At 29.6% G+C, this 18,494-nt stretch overlaps 2 protein-coding genes across 2 annotated transcripts in view; both read left to right on the forward strand.

The window, feature by feature from the left end:
- Window positions 1-18,494, forward strand: part of LOC149881393 (zinc finger BED domain-containing protein 4-like) — a 155,807-nt gene that overhangs the window by 122,142 nt on the left and 15,171 nt on the right. The window lies entirely within an intron of this gene.
- Window positions 7,511-12,374, forward strand: LOC145193978 (uncharacterized). Its single transcript, XM_090069598.1, has 7 exons — window positions 7,511-8,328; window positions 8,839-9,000; window positions 9,236-9,498; window positions 9,653-9,919; window positions 10,087-10,890; window positions 11,156-11,305; window positions 11,570-12,374. Exons 1-7 carry the CDS (start codon window positions 7,779-7,781, stop codon window positions 12,311-12,313), a joined length of 2,940 nt encoding a protein of 979 aa, XP_089925724.1. The 5' UTR covers window positions 7,511-7,778; the 3' UTR covers window positions 12,314-12,374.

An 18,494-nucleotide genomic window follows, 5' to 3' on the forward strand; every position in this document is an offset into this window, starting at 1 on the left:
TTTTTGCAAAGTAAAGTTGTTTTTAGTTTTTCAAAATTACATTTTTACTCAAATTTATATTATTTTAATCAAATTAACTTATTTTAGCAACTTTATATAATTAAAAAATATAATTAGATGGGATCAGTTTATCAGTTAAAATTCATATTTACCAGTTTCAAATGCACAATGCAGATTGGTCTTTGAGTAAAATTTCTAAACAAGCTAGATATGGTAAATCTACAGTTCAAAGAGTTGTGTTCAGAGGTATTTCTCGAAATTCAATTTGCAGAAAGTCAGGGTCAGAAAGAAAGCAAAAAACGACAGAAAGAGAAGATCAATTGATTGTTAGGGAAGTGATGAAGAATCGTTGGATATCAGTGAGTCAGATAAATCAAAATTTAAACCTTGAACACTTATGTAACAATACAATTGTTGCAAAAATAAAGAAAGGTGAAGATTTTATTTCATGATAGTAAACGAAAAAGCCTTTTACAAACGAGAAAAATCGTGCTAAGAGATTAAAATGGTGTAGAGATCATTTAAGCTGAATTTCAGATCAATAGAAACGTGTCAGATGAATGGACAGATGAATCACCTTTTGTTCTACAATATTGTAATTGAGAAAGAATCTAATTCCAGATGGAAACTATATATTTCAGAAAGAAAATGACCCAAAGCATACAGCAAAAAAAATAAAAGATATAAACAAAAGGCTGGTATACCTACCTTGTAGTGGTCGGCAAAATCACCTGATCTTAATCCAATTGAGAACCTGTGATATATATTAGATTCTAAACTATAAAGACAGAAAACCTTGTAATGAAGATGAATTATTTTTGACACTTTCAAAAGGTTGGAATTCACTGGAAGTTAGCTTGTTAACAAAACTAGTTGAAAGGATGCTCCACAGATACCAAGGGGTTATTGATGCAAAAAGGTTATTCGACCAAGTATTAAAAATGAATATTATACTTAAAATTGATTGAATTTCTATTTAGTTGTATCCAGTGGCGTACCTAGGGTAAATAGCACCTGGAGCAAACACCGATCTCGCGCCCCTCTTCCCCCACATAAAGTGCTTAATTACAATTTTTTAATAAATGATGACACAAACTTTATTTTATATAATATATTTATTTTATATGATACATTATTTCTTAATTTATTTTATATAATTCTCGCTTATTGTATTGCAACCAAGCCTCTTTTGCGCCCCTTTCAGGCTGGCGCCCTTGGCACGTGCCCTGCCTGCCCTACCCTAAATACGCCACTGGTTGTATCAAGGGAAAACGTAATTGCATTAAGCATTCTATATCAAACAACATAGATTTAAAAATTTTGGAAAATAACACAAAATTTTACCATTATCTTTTAAAAAAGTTGAATTTTCCTATTTTAATTGATTTTTACTAATTCCATAGTTTTGTTATAAGTCTAACTGTTTTATTTACTTTTTATTTTATTTTTATTTACTTTATTTTTTATTTTATTTTTATTTACTTTTTATTTTATTTTTTTTTTACTTACTTTTATTTTTATTTATATTTTTATTTTTTTTATTCTATAACACAAATTTTGTGTTATAGAAGTTATAATTTGACATATTTTAAATAAAGTTAAAAAATATTTGAGAAAAGATTATTTTATTTTGCTTTTTTTTAAAAAAAATAATACTATCCCATATTTTATTGAGGACACAGTATACATACATACATACATACATGCATACATACATACATACATACATACATACATACATACATACATACATACATACATACATACATACATACATACATACATACATACATACATACATACATACATACATACATACATACATACATACATACATACATACATACATACATACATACATACATACATACATACATACATACATACATGCATACATACATACATACATACACATATACATATATATATATATATATATATATATATATATATATATATATATATATATATATATATATATATATATATATATATATAAAATTGTTTTTAGGCCTATTTGATTTAGGGCTAATTGCTTAATTGTCCAATTTTAATGAACCCAATCATAATTGCATCAGACATTTGACTGTAGCTAGCACTTCTCTTGTCAATATTTCAATTTAAATGGCTATTTGTGTACATACTTAAAACTTACTACTACATCCCAGAATCGATTGCAAATTTTCACACAAATCCATCATTTTGTTTTGTTTAGCAGACAGTAAATCACATTTTATAAACAAAAGTAATTTTTCTCAATCTTTTAGCAGAAATACAACTATATTCTCGTGAACAGGTTAGTACTACTTGTTACTACTTAATTAATAGTAAATCTATTTGTTTTTAGCTTTAGTTTACAATATTTATCATAATTTATAATAGGAAGACTTGAGAAAATGTATGGTAAGTTGAAAAGATTACAGAAAGCAGCAAAGATAGGTGGTGCTACACAGAAAACTAAGGAGAAAGCATTTGTTAAATCACTGGAAAAAATATCTGACATTTCACATACTGAGTCCGAGGTTTTAATACAAAATCCAGAAGACAAAGCATTTCTTTATGCTCAGCTAGGAAATGTTCGTGGCACAAATTCGACGGCACAAGTTTATAATAAGTAGGCAATCAAGTTGCAGAGCAAAAAAGAGAGAGAAGATGCAATAATGTTAGAAGCTGAACGAGGAAAGGTGAAAAAGACTACAAGTACGGGAAGTAGTGAAGCAGTTGAAGCATTTGATTCAGAATCTGCAGGAAGTACTGACAACGAGAATGTCGAGTCTTACGATGACACCATGACATCAAAATCTAAATAACCCACACAATAGCATCAGTCCACAAATTGCACCAGTCCTTGAAACAGAATAAAAATTAGCAATGCAGTCTATGCTTTGGCTTCATTTTCAGCTGCTGTTGGTAAAACTCCAACTGATCTAGCATCGACGTAGCAGAATAAAACACAGATGACGTAATGACAAAAGAAGAAAATGACAGTTTTTGTAACGAGATCCGAGATATTCCAATTGTAGTTCACTGGGATTGATAATTGCTTCTAGATATTTCTGGGAACAATAAAAAAATGGACCGTTTACTTATCTTTGCTTCTGGTCGAGGTTTTGAACGTCTTTTGAATGTGCCTGAGCTCCCTAACGGCACAGGAGAAGTTATGGCAAATCGATGGTCGCAGCAATCAACAACTGGCACCTAGTTGAAAATGTGAAAACGCTACCACTTGACACTACTGCTAGTAACTCTAGAATTCGAACCGGTGCGGCGGTTCTAGTTGAACAAAAGATTTAAAAGGTATTACTATATGTTGCACTGGACCTGGTATTTTATTGTTTAAAAGATTTCAAGGAGCATGGTTTTTGATGGTTCATGACAGAATCATGGATGGTATAACGGATGAAAAAACAAAAATTTTCAACAACAAAAAAGTAATGAGGAAAGAGGCTAGGGAATTTACTTTGTCATGTTTGCAAAGTTATAGTCAGCATCGTAATGACTATGGAGAGCTCCTTGAATTAATACTAATCCATGTGGGACATATCCCACCTCCAGACATTGATCTGGTGGCACCTACAGCAACACATCGGGCCAAATGGATGGCCAAAGCGATCTATTCATTGTAGCTTTTCCTCTTCCGGTCCCAATTTCGAATGACTGATCGTGAGACAAATACAGTTCGTTCGTTTAACATATTCACCTGTTTTTTGTATATTCAATTATGGTTTACAGCATAAAACATCATTCAAGCTCAACATAATAACCTTAAGTGTTTTGAAAGGCTAGAATTGTATAAATCGATCAGTTCAACATTTGCGAATGTAGCAATAAAGGCATTGTGTCGTCATAAATGATACTTAAGCAAAGAACTAATTGCCTTCGGTTTTTTTGATGACTGAATATGTGCAGTTACCAAGGCTAAATTGGTTTAGGCAATGTAAACAAATGTTGGCGTTCAAAATTATTCTAAACTATCACAGATCAATGAAAACAATATTACATCACTAAATCCTGTGAACTTTGTTACCTAAAATACCATGAAGTTCTTTGAAATCTTCGGTATCGCATCAGACTTGCTGAAAAATGATCCTAATTTGTGGAGCCTGGATTGTATCTTTTTGTCGAGGCAATTCAGCAGATTTTTTCTGGATTGAGTATTGTGAATGACATAGCAGAAAGAGGAGCTTCCTCACCAAAAAATACTATCAAATCCTCATTAAGGATGAAGGGCAAAAGCAGGCACTGCTACAAGTAGTCTCGGAACACTGAAAACAATTTACAGATGCCAATAAATCAACGGTTGTCAAACTTTAAAATAACGGTTTTCTGACGACAACGAACTTGACAATTTGTTAATATTTTGTTAACCACTTAATATGTTTAAAAATTTGCTTTTTGGTTGTTTATAGCATTTGAAAAACATTTTAAAAATTAGAAAAACATTTGTGAAAAATTTTGAAATAGCAAACGCACAAAATATTACTTAACGCTTGCTATTAATATTGTAAAATTTGAAAACTTCATACTAGATATGGCATACCTAAATGTTAGGATATCCAAGCCATTTTTTTTGCACGAACATAATCTGCGGCTGTCCCATGCGTTTACTTCAAAAATATTTTTTAGCACCACCCTAACATATATATATATATATATATATATATATATATATATATATATCTATATATATATATATATATATATATATATATATATATATATATATATATATATATATATATATATATATATATATATATATAATAGGGGTACCCATAAGTATTTATAGTGGGGAATATTTATTTCAGGCTAGCTGAGAAGGTGAATGTATAGAGACGTGTTTTATTTCGAAATGTGATATCTGTGACCTTGAATTTAGTGACTAAGATGAAATTAAACGTTTTTATTACTCTGGTGTAAAATGGCGGACAATCGACCAGCTGAAGAACATATACGTGATTGCATCCTGCTTCATTTTTGATCAGGTGTTAGTGCAACAGTCGCAACAAAAAAAATTTGTAATGTGTATGTAGGCGTATTGAAGATGAATATGTGCCAACGTTGGTTTAGAAAATTTTCCAATTGTGATTTTGACTTTTCTGATGGCGATCGAAGTGGGCGCCCAGTAAGTTTTGTTAATAACGCTTTAAAAACATTGGTGGAAACGAATCCCAAACTGAGAATCCAAGAAATAGCAAACACTTTTCAAACTACTTGGTCAACAGTTCAAAGACATCTTCAAGAAATCGCACCAAACAATGGTTTTCTCCAAATCAACGAGCTATACCCACTCAAACCATCCCTTACTTTAAAGAAAGTGTTATTAAGTGCGTTTAGTGCAACTGTGGAAGCATAATCCATTTTGAGCTATTAAAACCGAAGAGAAACATTTACGGCTGAATTTTATTGCCAACAATTGGATAGATTGCACAACCAACTTTTTGTACAACAACCAGGTCTGGTCAACCATAAAGGAGTAATATTGCAATATAATAATGTCCAGGCGCACGCAGCAAAGTTAACCCAAGAAAAATTAAGGCAGCTTAATTGTGAGGTTTTACCACATCCTCCGTATTCTCCTGACATAGCACCATCCGATTTTCGTTTATTCCGTTCCATGGAAAATTGTAGGCAAGTTATAAATTTTTTATAAAATTTATAACTTGTGGTTTTATGTAGGCAAGTTATCAATTTTACAAAGTCAAATAAAAAATCCTGCGAATAAAAATCTCAAAATCTTTATCATGCTTTGTTGTCAAACTTATTCATTTTCTTTCTGGATTCAATACCGGAATGGATAAATCAGCCGTTGTTCAAGGCAAATTGAAGTCGATGCCAATTTTATTTTTTAATCAGCCTAAACTATTTTTAATTTAAAAATAAAACAAAATCTGCATGGTAGATCATTTTTTAACTTTCTGCTTTTTTTCTTTTTCTTTTTTTTTTTTTTGAGATAATCAAAAAATTTATTTAAGGAAGCATCAATGGTCGTAAGTAGATTGTTGTAAATCTATAAAATAAAAAATTTAGATCATTAAGTTTACATTAGGTATGGCAGTCAAAATACGAAGAATATATCAAAATAAAAAGAATTTCTTTAAAATACTTTTAAATAATTAAATGCATCAAAATCTAAACTCATAAATTCAAAAAATACGATGGTTATAACTTTTTTTAGAAATAAACATATCGATTGATTTTTTCTTGTGAGTTTGAACACGCCATTGTTTGTTTTATCACTAGATCAACCGTTAAGATTCGTGAATTTTTAAAAAAGAAGGCTGATTGCACGTCGTTGACTTACACAGAAGGTGAAAGCCGATTTTAAAAAATTATTTGACATAAAATCTAGTAACTATTTTTCGATCCCAAAATGCATAATTTGATTAATAACTTATAATTTAGTTAATAAATTTAATTAAAAGTTAATAATCTCAAATTATTAAGTATCGCAAACCTTCTAATAAAGCTAACTAGAACTGAGTCTTTTTTTTTTATTGAAAATTTTTTACAACAAAAGTCTTAACTTATGCTGCCAACAAATTCCAAACAACAAGATCTTTTCTTTATTTAAATAGATTTAATTCTGGAAGACTGGTCAAAATTTAGTAAATTAGAACTTAATAGTCAAATATGACCAAAGCGATATTTGTTAAAGGATAATTTGTTGCTTAAACTAATCATTATACCATCGGGAGAAATACCTGCTCTCCGTTTTTTGAGCCAAGGCCGATCCAGAATCTTTTTTCAGCTTTTAAACGCTTTAAGATTAACTTTCACGATTCCCTCCTCGTTTCCAGCACTTCAAGTTACTCATACTTTAGCTTTAGTAATTAAAGAAATGCCATTAACAACGATATTTAGTTATTTCAAATGTTTTTCATTGACAATATCATTAATTTTTCAAGGATTTGGCTTGATAATGGTCATCTAAACGTTATTTATAAGGATCGTCTAAAAATAAATGTTGACAAGTTATAACTTTTATAAAAATGCTTTTTTTTGAAAAAATGTTGATGTCAAAAAATTCTTGTTTAGATTTTTTTTCTTGACAAAACAACAATAATTTCTTATATAAAATAATTATATATAATGATAATTCTATATTATAATTATTATATTAAATAATCTTAAACATAATGATAAGTTCTTCAAAAATAAATTTTTGACAAATAATCAACATAACATAATAAAAGTGCTAATTAAAAAACAGACGTTGTAAATCTATCAAGTGATAAGTCGCATCAATAATTATCAGCCATTACAATTGACAGCTTTAGAAAAGGATATTGGAAGAACATTGCTGAAAAGCTTTGCTACAATCAGCTATTTATTTAATTGACAGAGAGGGTTCTTAAAGAGATTATCAAGCGAGATAGTTTATGAAAATTTCTATTAAAGATAAAAACTCAGTATTGTGAAATAAAACCGTTATTTATCGGATATATAATATCCGCTTACTAATTTGTTCGGAAAGTTATGGTTTTAATCTGCTGAAGGAAATAGTTTTATCGCTAGTAAAACTTTTACAGTTTATGTTGCCAATCTTTCTTATGGCAAAATGATAAAGAAACTTCTTACTTGTTATCATGTAACAAGGCGAATAAAGAAATTTACCAATTATTAACTTTGTCTAGAGGTTTTTTTTTTATTAATATATTGTTCACTAATGATTGGGATATTCTTTGATTGATGATGAATTAAATAAAACAAGTTTATAGTTAAACGCAATTAAACGCTTATTTAGTTAAAAATTTACTTAAAAAGTTTAAGCGGCAATGAATAGATTAAACGTTTCTGAGAATAACGAAAGTGAAATGAAGCTGAATAAACTGTCTAAGAAACGATTGGGATCTGGAGATACTAAGCGTAGGGAGCTAAAAAATAAATCTGCAAGTTACCGAATTGGACCTTCTCCTATAAATGATGCTTCTATTTCCAATAAAACTGAAATGTCGTCACCAGGTTGTTTGGACAGTGATATGGAAGATATTGAGTTCGGAAAATTCGATAGCAAAATCTCTAAAGCTGGATGCAGGGGGTTATTAACTTACTTTTCAAAGCTGGGTCATTCTACTGAAGACAATACTATTGACTTAGATTTTGTTGATTCTCTATTGAGAAGCGGTGCTGACATAAACTTTTCCGACAAGTATGGTCAATCAGCAATTCATGAAATTGTGAGAGGTTGGAATATAGAGTCTGCAAAATATATTTATAAAAATGGAGCTGATTTAAATAAAGAAGATAAATACGGCAGAACACCATTGCATTTGGCGTCGGCTGTAAATCATTATGAGATGGTTGAGTGGCTCATAACAAATGGCGGTATGCAATTTTTGATTCTTTTATTACAGATGTAAATATTCTCATTTTTTGAAGAAAGTTAACGAAGCTTGTAAAACAAACTTCAAAGTCCGTTTATGTTAAGTTTTTCAAATTCCAGCAATAGGAATGAAGTAATTGTCTGAAAACAAAGTTTTTTTAACAAATTACGACTGGTTCACGTAAACAAAATGATTAAACACTTTTGAAAAGGGCTTTTCTCATGACTAAATAGAAAAAAACCCGTCCTTTAAATCATTTTATACAATCAACAGCTGAGCAAGTTTTGAGTGTATAAATCTATTACCAATCTGCAAAAAAAATAAAATATGATAACATAAAGCTATTAGTTTATTAGGTTTTATTATGGTTTCTTAGGCCACACAAGTTTGATTGATGTATCAGTGGGCATGCTCTCATTGTTAAAAATACTCTTGTATAATATTAACTCATTCTTGGGATTTTATTTTTTTCTTTTAGTTGACAATTGAAACTTGTATTCCTTTTTTGTAGCCGCCGTCAATGCGAAAACATATGGTGAAAACCAAACACCACTTCATTATGCGGCCAAAAACAATGCTGTTGACAGTGCTCGCATAATACTGCATATGGGTGGCGATATCGGTGCCAGAGATTACAAAGCAAGGACTCCACTATTTGTTGCGGCTGAAACAGGTTTTTACAAACTTCTTTTCCTTGAGAGATTTTAGTATCTGGTGTTGCATCTAATAATTCTCGTCCTTAACAAGTTTTTAGTAAATATTAGAAAATAAGCAAGGCTACTTCCACAAATTTACCAAAATGACAAATTTAAATCTCTGAGTTTAAATCAATTGACAACTAATCTTTTACACTTTAACTGTTATAAAAAAAATTCAAAGAGTATTTATATAATCTCAATTGTCTTCAGGAAGATCTCAAGCGTGCAGATTTTTAATCGAACAAGGAGCACCAGTTGGGATCTTTGATGATGGAGGAACTGCTTTAATGGTTCTTCTGATTGAGAAGATGCCTGATGTAGCAAAGATAGCACTTGGACAGTTTTATATTGTTGATAAAGCTCTACGCAAGCAATATTTCTACTTAAACTATTTAGAACAAGGTGTTTGGAAAAAGATGGCAAACAAGCGAGGCAACTCTATTAGAACATCATACGCAAGATCTCCTCTAGAAGTGAAAAACGTTTTCTTCTTTCTCCTACCTGAAAACCATGCTTTAAAAATGTTATTTTTCATATTAATTTATAAATAATAATGTAATTACTAAATCTAAATTCATGAATGAGAAACGAGGAGCAAAAAATAAACTCCTCTGTGCGTTTTTTTAGACCATATGCATCTATAATGAGAATGAGCTGATCATGCACCCAGTCACCCTTCAACTTATTACCATCAAGTGGAGCTTGTTTGGGAGACTTTATTCAGCATTGGATGTTGTTGTCAATTTTCTTTACACATTACTTTGGACAGTTATTGGAATGACTTTACCGAAAGGCGAAACAAACAACTCATTTTACACTCCTTTGAGCGTCAACGGATGGCGAATCGCACTTGAACTAATCAGCGTTTCTCTATCTGTTTATTTCATTTTAACGGTAGTTTTTACTACTTTTTGATTGAATATATTTAACTAATATTTTTATTGAGATAACTGCATTCATTAGCTTTACTAAAAAATGTGTAATTCATAAAATTTGATTTCTGTTGCTCCACACAAACTAATCTTGTTTGCATGCTAATTAACCTTAACGCTTTTTTTTAGCAAATGGTTCAGTTTAAACGCACGTTAAAACGCGAACAAAAATATAAGGAATGGAGAGTCAGAGAAGTAGAAAGAGATTTACAATATGCTCACCCACGTTGGCCGGAAGAAAGACGATATCTGTTAACACAGATGGATAACATAAGACATTCAAGTGTTGTATCTTATTGGAAAGATGGCTGGAACATATTTGAATGGATAACATTTATATCTATTCTTTCTGTGATAGGCTCTAGAGTGGCTGCTTGTTTAAATGGAAACAAATCTTCCCTGATTTGGCATCGGAGAACATTCCTACTCTTATTGATACTTCTGTGGTTACGATTTATGAAATGCTGTCGTTGTTATCAAAGTTTAGGTCCATTTATAACAATGCTAAATCACGTGTTTTTAAACACCATGAAATTCATTTTTCTTTTTTTTGAATTTTTCATACCATATGTGTGCACGTTTTGGATTGTCTTTGGAGGAAACAGTAAAATAAAAGAGTTTGAAAAATTCAATGACCTTGTTTATCAGGTCTTTCTAATGACTCTTGTTGCGGAATTTCATCAGGATGATGTAATTAAAAACGATAAACTAATGGCCCAAGTTCTTATTGGAACCTATATGACATTTGCAGCTATTATATGCCTCAATCTTTACGTTGCTCTTATGAATCAAACATTCAACCGTGTGTATGCGTCAGCAAGAGCAACAGCTTTTATGTTGCAGGCAAACAGGTTAATGGAATTAGAGCGTTCATTAGGGAAGGAAAAGAAAAAAAATATTAAACGTTTCATGGACAAAGAATGCTCCCCACAGGTATCAAGTTTTTTACCTAACCTAATGTAAACATACAAGCGTAAAAGTAGCTTAATTTTTTTTTATTCATTTTTTTGGGTAACTTTTAAGTTGTTGTTTATTTGTCTTGTTAAGTTGAAGCTGAAAACAAAATATAGAAATATGGTTGACCCATAGTTGATCTATAGTTGACATAAAATTGACCTAGAATTGACATAAAACTGACAGAGTTGACGCTCTTATGAGAAACATGAAATTAAACTAAAACCCTACTTAACATTTCAAGGTCATCTACGAAACGGGGGGTTCTCGTGAAGAAAATAGTGACGAAAAGCAACTTTTAACATTGTACCAAGCAAGCAACTCATTAAAAGAGGTTAAAGAGATACTTTTTGAAAACAGCGTTCGTTCAAAAAATGATGAGTGTCAAATAGTAGTACGTAAATTTTTTACAATTTTTTTGGTTCCCCGTTAGTTATGCTTTATTATCATTTAAATTTAATCTCTTGCAAATTTTTTTTTACTTTTCTTTCAAAATCCGCAACTTTTTTTTAACTATGCTTGTAAATATTAAATTATTATAGAGCGTTATATCTTTTAATGAACTCAGTAATTAACTTCCATTAAATTAATTACAACTTATTGATTGTAATAAATATCAATAATTATTAATTAATATAAGTAAATATTTCTTTTTTAGATTGATGCGATAAATGAAAGGTTACAAATAGACAAAAAAGAGTTGAACGAAATAAAATCCATGCTATTGGCTATGCAAAAAATGATCGAGGATTCTGATGCCTCAAAAGTTAGCATTAATGCAAGTTTTTCGCTTCCGTCGATGCTCCATGAACAAAACGAAAATAAAACAGAAGAGAACGAAGCCCACAAAGAGAAAAATCGAGATCTACTTAAAATAGGTTTAATGAATTTAAATAAATTAAAGGAAGAATCTAAAAATCAAGAAAATCAACCAACAATAGAAAATAAAAACTTGTCTCAAGCAACTGATTGTGAAAAAAATCAACAGTCATCGAATGAAAAAAATCCAAACGCTCTTCGCAGCTCCCAAAAGAGCATTTTAAAAAGTTCTTCATCTACGTCACAAATTCAAGAAAATCGAGACGTGACATTCGTCCCTCATCCTTTTTACCCAAACTTTTATCCTGAAACGTTTTCCTCCTTAAAGTACGCAAGTAATTTAAGTTTACCTTACCCCCCCGACCATTTTACCAACGTACCAAGCAACTTACCTAATAATATGTATCATCCACCCAATAGCTTAATGCGTAACTTTCACAGCATCAGTGATATAAACCACAGAATGTCACCAACTTTACAAAGCAAAGAAACTTTATTAGCTAATTCTGGTAATAACGGGACGCAAAAAAGACGGCGTCGGAGTCGAGGCTCTCGTAATAAAAAGAAAGATGATGAAACATAATAGTATATTTGTTTTAACTGTTTTTAGATGTTTAAATGCAATAATAAACATTTCAAATAAATAATTTTTCTTATAACCATTGTTATTACCTCATTACAATCTGAAATTTTTTTTTAAGTTTCAAAACAAAACTTGAAACATTTTAACGCCTTTTTTTCATTAATTTATTTGTTAAACTCTAGTTTAAAAGATTAATTTCAGTATGTGTAATAATAATAATAATAATAATAATAATGATAATAATAATAATAATAATGATAATAATAATAATAATAATAATAATAATAATAATAATAATAATAATAATAATAATAATAATAATAATAATAATAATAATAATAATAATAATAATAATAATAATAATAATAATAATAATAATAATAATAATAATAATAATAATAATAATAATAATAATAATAATAATAATAATACTAATAATAACAACAATAATAATAAAAATTTAACATTGTCCTTTTTTTTGAGAAAAATTTATCGTGAAGTAGTTAACACATAAAAAATTAAAGTTTCTTTATCTGATAATTTAGCATTCCCACGATTATGCTGATATTTTATGAGAGACAGGCGTAAAGGAGTTCAACACTTGTATTACAGGTACAATTCCGTAGTTTCCCCTGCCAAACACAATAGCAAAATAATTATTTGGAGCATGGTAACGAGTCATACTAAATGTCACCACGATAAGAAAAAATATCATTTTTTTAAAAGAATTTAAGAATCGTAACGTTTTTCGAATTTTAGTACTTCATACTAAAACTCAAAAAAAAAAAAAAAAAAAAAAAAACGTTAGGAGATTTTATTATGCTTTGGGGTAAGTTAAGCACTATTTTAGTAAAAAATTTTAAAAAATATCATTTTTATGTAAAAACTAATTTGAAAAATGCAAAAAAAAAAAAAGTTTTGTTAAAGCTTTATAATAAAAGTTTTAACAAAACTTTACTTGTTTTGTTTTAAACTTTTAATTAATTTTGTCCATTTCAAATTGTAATTTATGACTCATAGTGCACAATTACTTATTAATTGGTCCTTACCCACTAATAATAGTGGAGTTATTAAAAAGTCTACGAGAATTAAAAGCGTTGCAATTTTTGTTTACGTTTTTAAAGTTTCATGCCTTGCAGCAATCATCAGTCATAAAATACTCAAAATAAAAAAAAGAAAATATATTCGCTCCACCAGTTGAGCAATCAACTCAAGTCGTCGAAAAACGGAGAAAATAAACTTAAGATTTGTATTTTCTTCGTTTTCATATATATATATATATATATATATATATATATATATATATATATATATATATATATATATATATATATATATATATATATATATATATATATATATATATATATATATATATATATATATATATATATATATATATTTATATATATATATATATATATATATATATATATATATATATATATATATATATATATATATTATGTATTAATTTATTATAAGAAATTTTGCATGGTTATGGTTACCAGCATCATGTGCTCTTAAAATTATTTTAAGTTAAAAAGCAGTTTAAAATTAACTGACGTCATTAGTTAAATGACTTCTTTCTTTTTTATCATTACGTAAAAACGTGAAAAATGGTGTCCAATATTTAGTTTTAACAAATTGGCCATTTTCGAGATTAATAACTGCCATTTAGAGGGGAACAATGGTGTCTGTATTCTAAGAGCTTCACGGACCTTACAATCAAATTTTTGTGTTTCAACTTTAAAAGTTTTACTTTTCTCCCAGGTCATTTCTTCTGAACATGATTTACTATGTGTGGCTATTGCAGACTAATGATGTTTGCCCTCGTTTAAGCTTTTTTGATGCTGTTGGGTTCGAACTCGAATTTGTAACTTCGTCTCGCCAACGTACTTTTTAAGTTATATTTTTAAGTTGTAATACTTTTAAGTAATTTTTTTAGTGGAGACAATACAGCTTGTCTTAAACAAAAACAAAACACGGTTGAAAAATTCTTTTGACTTTATTAACAAAGCAAAATCATGGAATATACAAAAAAATGAGGTTTAAGTTTTTTTTTGATGTAGTAAACCTCTATCCATCAATTCCACTTAAGGAAGGTACTTTGATTCTTTTAGATCAATTAAATAAAGATGATTCCTACAAATGTTCTACCAAGCTTACGATGAAAAAGCTGATAATGCTTTGTCTACATCGGTGTTATTTCTTGTGGACATCGGTGTTAATTCATGTGTTGGAGAATTCCGGTCCTATTAGTTTTTCGTTCATGGTCATACTGGCGGAATCTTTTCTAAAATACCACGAAGGAAACGCTTTTAAAATTGAAAAACATTAAACCCTCCTCTTGATTTAAAATCCTATCTAAGATATGTTGAAGATAGTCACATAAGATTTTCAAAAATCCAGGAAGCAGAGCAATTCCAACTTATTTTGAATAAACAACACCCAGCAATACAATACATAATCGAAATTGAAAGCGAAAATAAAACTTTGAACTTTCTTAATGTAACGATAATGAACAACACCAAAGGTAATTACGTGTTTAAAGTTTACAGGAAGGAAGCCATTACGAATATTCAAATTAAACCTCACTCAAATCACGACCCCAAAATTTTGAGCGCAGTATTTAAAGGTTACGTTCACAGAGCTAACTTCATGTGCAGTGATTTACATTTACAAAATGAGAATTTTCTAATTCAAAAATTCAACGAAAATGGTTACGACAAAACCCGACTGGTAAGTATCGCAAACCAAGTTAGTAAAAAACAGGTCATAAATTGATTTACTATTTAAGATCAAAATATTCGATTAGCTGCAAAAAAAATTCAATCAAACAGTAGTAAAAACTACCGCTAAAATGAAATAAAAAGATAGAGAAACGCTGATTAGTTCAAGTGCGATTCGCCATCCGTTGACGCTCAACGGAGTGTAAAATGAGTTGTTTGTTTCGCCTTTCGGTAAAGTCATTCCAATAACTGTCCAAAGTAATGTGTAAATAAAATTGACAACAACATCCAGCAGCAAATCGAATATTGTGATCTTAAATAGTAAACCAAAAGTTATGTTAAAAAGATTGAGTACCTAACGATTGAAGAACGATTCGTTATTTCAAGATAACAAATTGAAGGAGGCTCAGCTGGTATCTAAGGTTGAATTTTCCACAAGGGCACTTGGATATTGTAAAATGTATACGAGCCAAGTTAGCCATTTTGCCTACAAAGACACCCTTAAAAATGATGTTTTGTATCTGCTGAAGCTTTCTAAGCTGAAAAAAACCTACAGCTCACGCGGCGTTGTCAGTCCAAAACTGGTTTAAAGAACAGCAAACTGAAATCATACCACGGTGCGCTAGGTCTCCATATCTAGACACTATCAAAAACATTTGGGCAATACCCAGCAAGCACATAACGTTGAAACAACGTTGAAACAACGTTGTAACAACGTTGATCAACGTCGATCAACGTTATTTCAACGTTTTTTCAACGTTGTGTGCTAGCAGGGTATGGATGCTAAAATGGTACTACTCAAGATAACGTCCGTGGAGCATCTTAAACAAATGTTGAAAAGAAATTGGTCTGAAATTCAATTTGAACTTTGTATGAAGTTAATCAAACCGATGCCATATCGTTTTAGAGCCTGTTATGTTGCCAAAGGGGGTACTTCATGTACTGATTTACCGTTCTTCTATAAAAGGGGGACTTCATGTACTGGTTTGCCATTCTTCTACAAAGATAAACAGATTTTTTTTAGTGTTTACTTTGAAATTCAAACTTTTTTTTTTTAAGCTAAAAAAAATTTTTTTTGTTTCTTATAAATTTGTGTTTTCTCTATTAGAAATAAAAAAAAGAAAAATGAAAAGAATGAAAAACTGTATTTTAAATAATAAAAAAATTTGTTCATCTATAAATACAGTGATGTGCAAAATCATAGGTAATTGTTAAATAATTTGACTTTTCGTTCAAAATAAGTACTTGATAGTAATCTAATTTATTTAATTAGTTATTCTACAATTAATTCAGTTATTAACTATTATTTTTACTGTAAGGAAAAAATTAAAAAACAAAATTTGTTTACTAGCCTATATAATTAGATTATTTTTTTAAAATATTTACTATGCAAAAAAATAGGTAAATTAAAACTAAGTACATATTTTCTTGGAAATAATGAACAATAATAAGTAAAAATTTAATTTACTTAAGGTTTATTAACATTTGGTTTTATACCCTTTATTCGCGATTATTGCTGCACATCATTTCGGCATGGTATCAACTAGTTTTTGGCATGTACTTATTGGAATGTTTTTCCAAATGTATTTAATATTTTTCCAATGCTCATCTTTATTTTTGGTCTTAGAAGTTTTCCTAATTCATTTTTAACGTATGCCCAGAGATTTTGTATCGGATTTATGTCCGGTGATTGGGCTGACCACTTCAAAATCCGAATTTTCTCGTTATGAAAGCAATTTTTTACTACCTTTGCTGTATGATTTGGGTCATTATCTTGTTGATAGGCTCAAATCAAAGGTAGGTTTTCTTCTGCGAAGGGTAGCATAACATCCTGCAGTATATTTAAATATGTTTCTTTGTTCATATTTTCTTTGATCTAAAAAAGGGGACCTACTCCATAATATGAAAAGCAACCCCATATTTAAATCTTTCCACCACCATGTTTAACCGTTTTGACGGTATATCTAGGATCATATTCCTTTCTTTTTGGTCTTCTGACATATTTTTTCAGTGCATCTGACCCAAACAAGTTAATTTTGGTCTGATCTGACCAAAGAATATTTCGCCATTTTTAAGACGGCCAGCCCACGTGTTTCATCGCAAAATCTTTCCTGCTTTTAATATCATTTGGTGATAAAAATGGACAAATGGACTTTGGTACTTTGGCTTTAACATATTGCTGAGTAAACCTTTTTCTAACAGTCGAAGCATCAATTTTCAGGCCAAGAGTAGTTTTTACTTCTATTGACATTGCAAAAGGATTTCTTTTGGATAAATATTTTTGTCATCTCTTCTAGATGTTTTCCTCTTTCGACAACGTGTTTCGGGTGTTTTTTTTTTTTTTTAATTGTATTGCATACCATATTAATTGAACAGTCCATTAAATTTGAAATTTCTTTCAAAGTTTTACCCTGGTTTTGTAAAATTTTGATTAAATTTCCATTATCTTCCAAACAATGTACGTTACGTTCCATTTTTCTTTTATTCTTATCCTTTTTTTTTTTTTATTTCTTCGAAAAAAAAAAAAAATTTCATTTTAATTCAACAAATTTCATAATTTCACACAGCTGTTAACAAAATTCATCTTTTCACTAAATAAATTAAATTATTATTTTAAATATACATTACTTATTATTTTGCACATTTTAAATTAAAGTGTTCATAAAAAATCAAATAAATACACACACAAACTTGTTTATACATCACCAGCAAATAACACAATATACATAAGAAAGTGAGTTCAGTAATATATGTGGGATTCGCGCGTTTATGTCAAGCATATTCTTAAATATGAGGTAATAAACGAATTATCCTTATTATTAGCTATCATTTTGCACACCGTTGTATATATATATATATGTATATATATATATATATATATATATATATATATATATACAATAGATTTTTAATCAGTTAGTTTAAGCATGAGATATAGGAAGCAAAGTAATATACCAAAAGAATGTTACTTTTACTTGTAAATTTATTTATTACTGAAATTGTTATACATATCTAAAGGTTTCCGGCACGGAATACACATTGATGCGGTAGGACGTTCAAAAACGTATTTACGAACAATAGCATATTGAATGCTTAAATTATAGATGCAAGTAGTGTAAGACCCAGAAAAATATCTAAAAAAGTAGATCGTATCACTAAATGCAAATCAACTGCGAGTGTTAAAAAAACTGTTGCCAGAATAGCATGCTAGCTAAAGGATGAAATCCTAGCTAATGCTTGTCTTAATATTCTGACACAAAGGCAACATGGTATGGGACTTTTTGGTCGCATAGGTTTTAAAAAAACATTAATCAGTAAAAAGAATAAGAAGGCCCGATTAAAAGTTGCCAAAGTTGGACAATCAAAGATTGGAAAAAAGGAATTTCTTCAGAATAACCTAAATTTAATCTTTTTAGAAGTGATGGTAGACAACTCATAAGACATCCTAT

Source organism: Hydra viridissima, unplaced genomic scaffold, assembly GCF_058129835.1.
Source record: "Hydra viridissima isolate aposymbiotic clone 2 unplaced genomic scaffold, HvirCarnegie_v1 scaffold_12, whole genome shotgun sequence".
Taxonomy (NCBI): domain Eukaryota; kingdom Metazoa; phylum Cnidaria; class Hydrozoa; order Anthoathecata; family Hydridae; genus Hydra; species Hydra viridissima.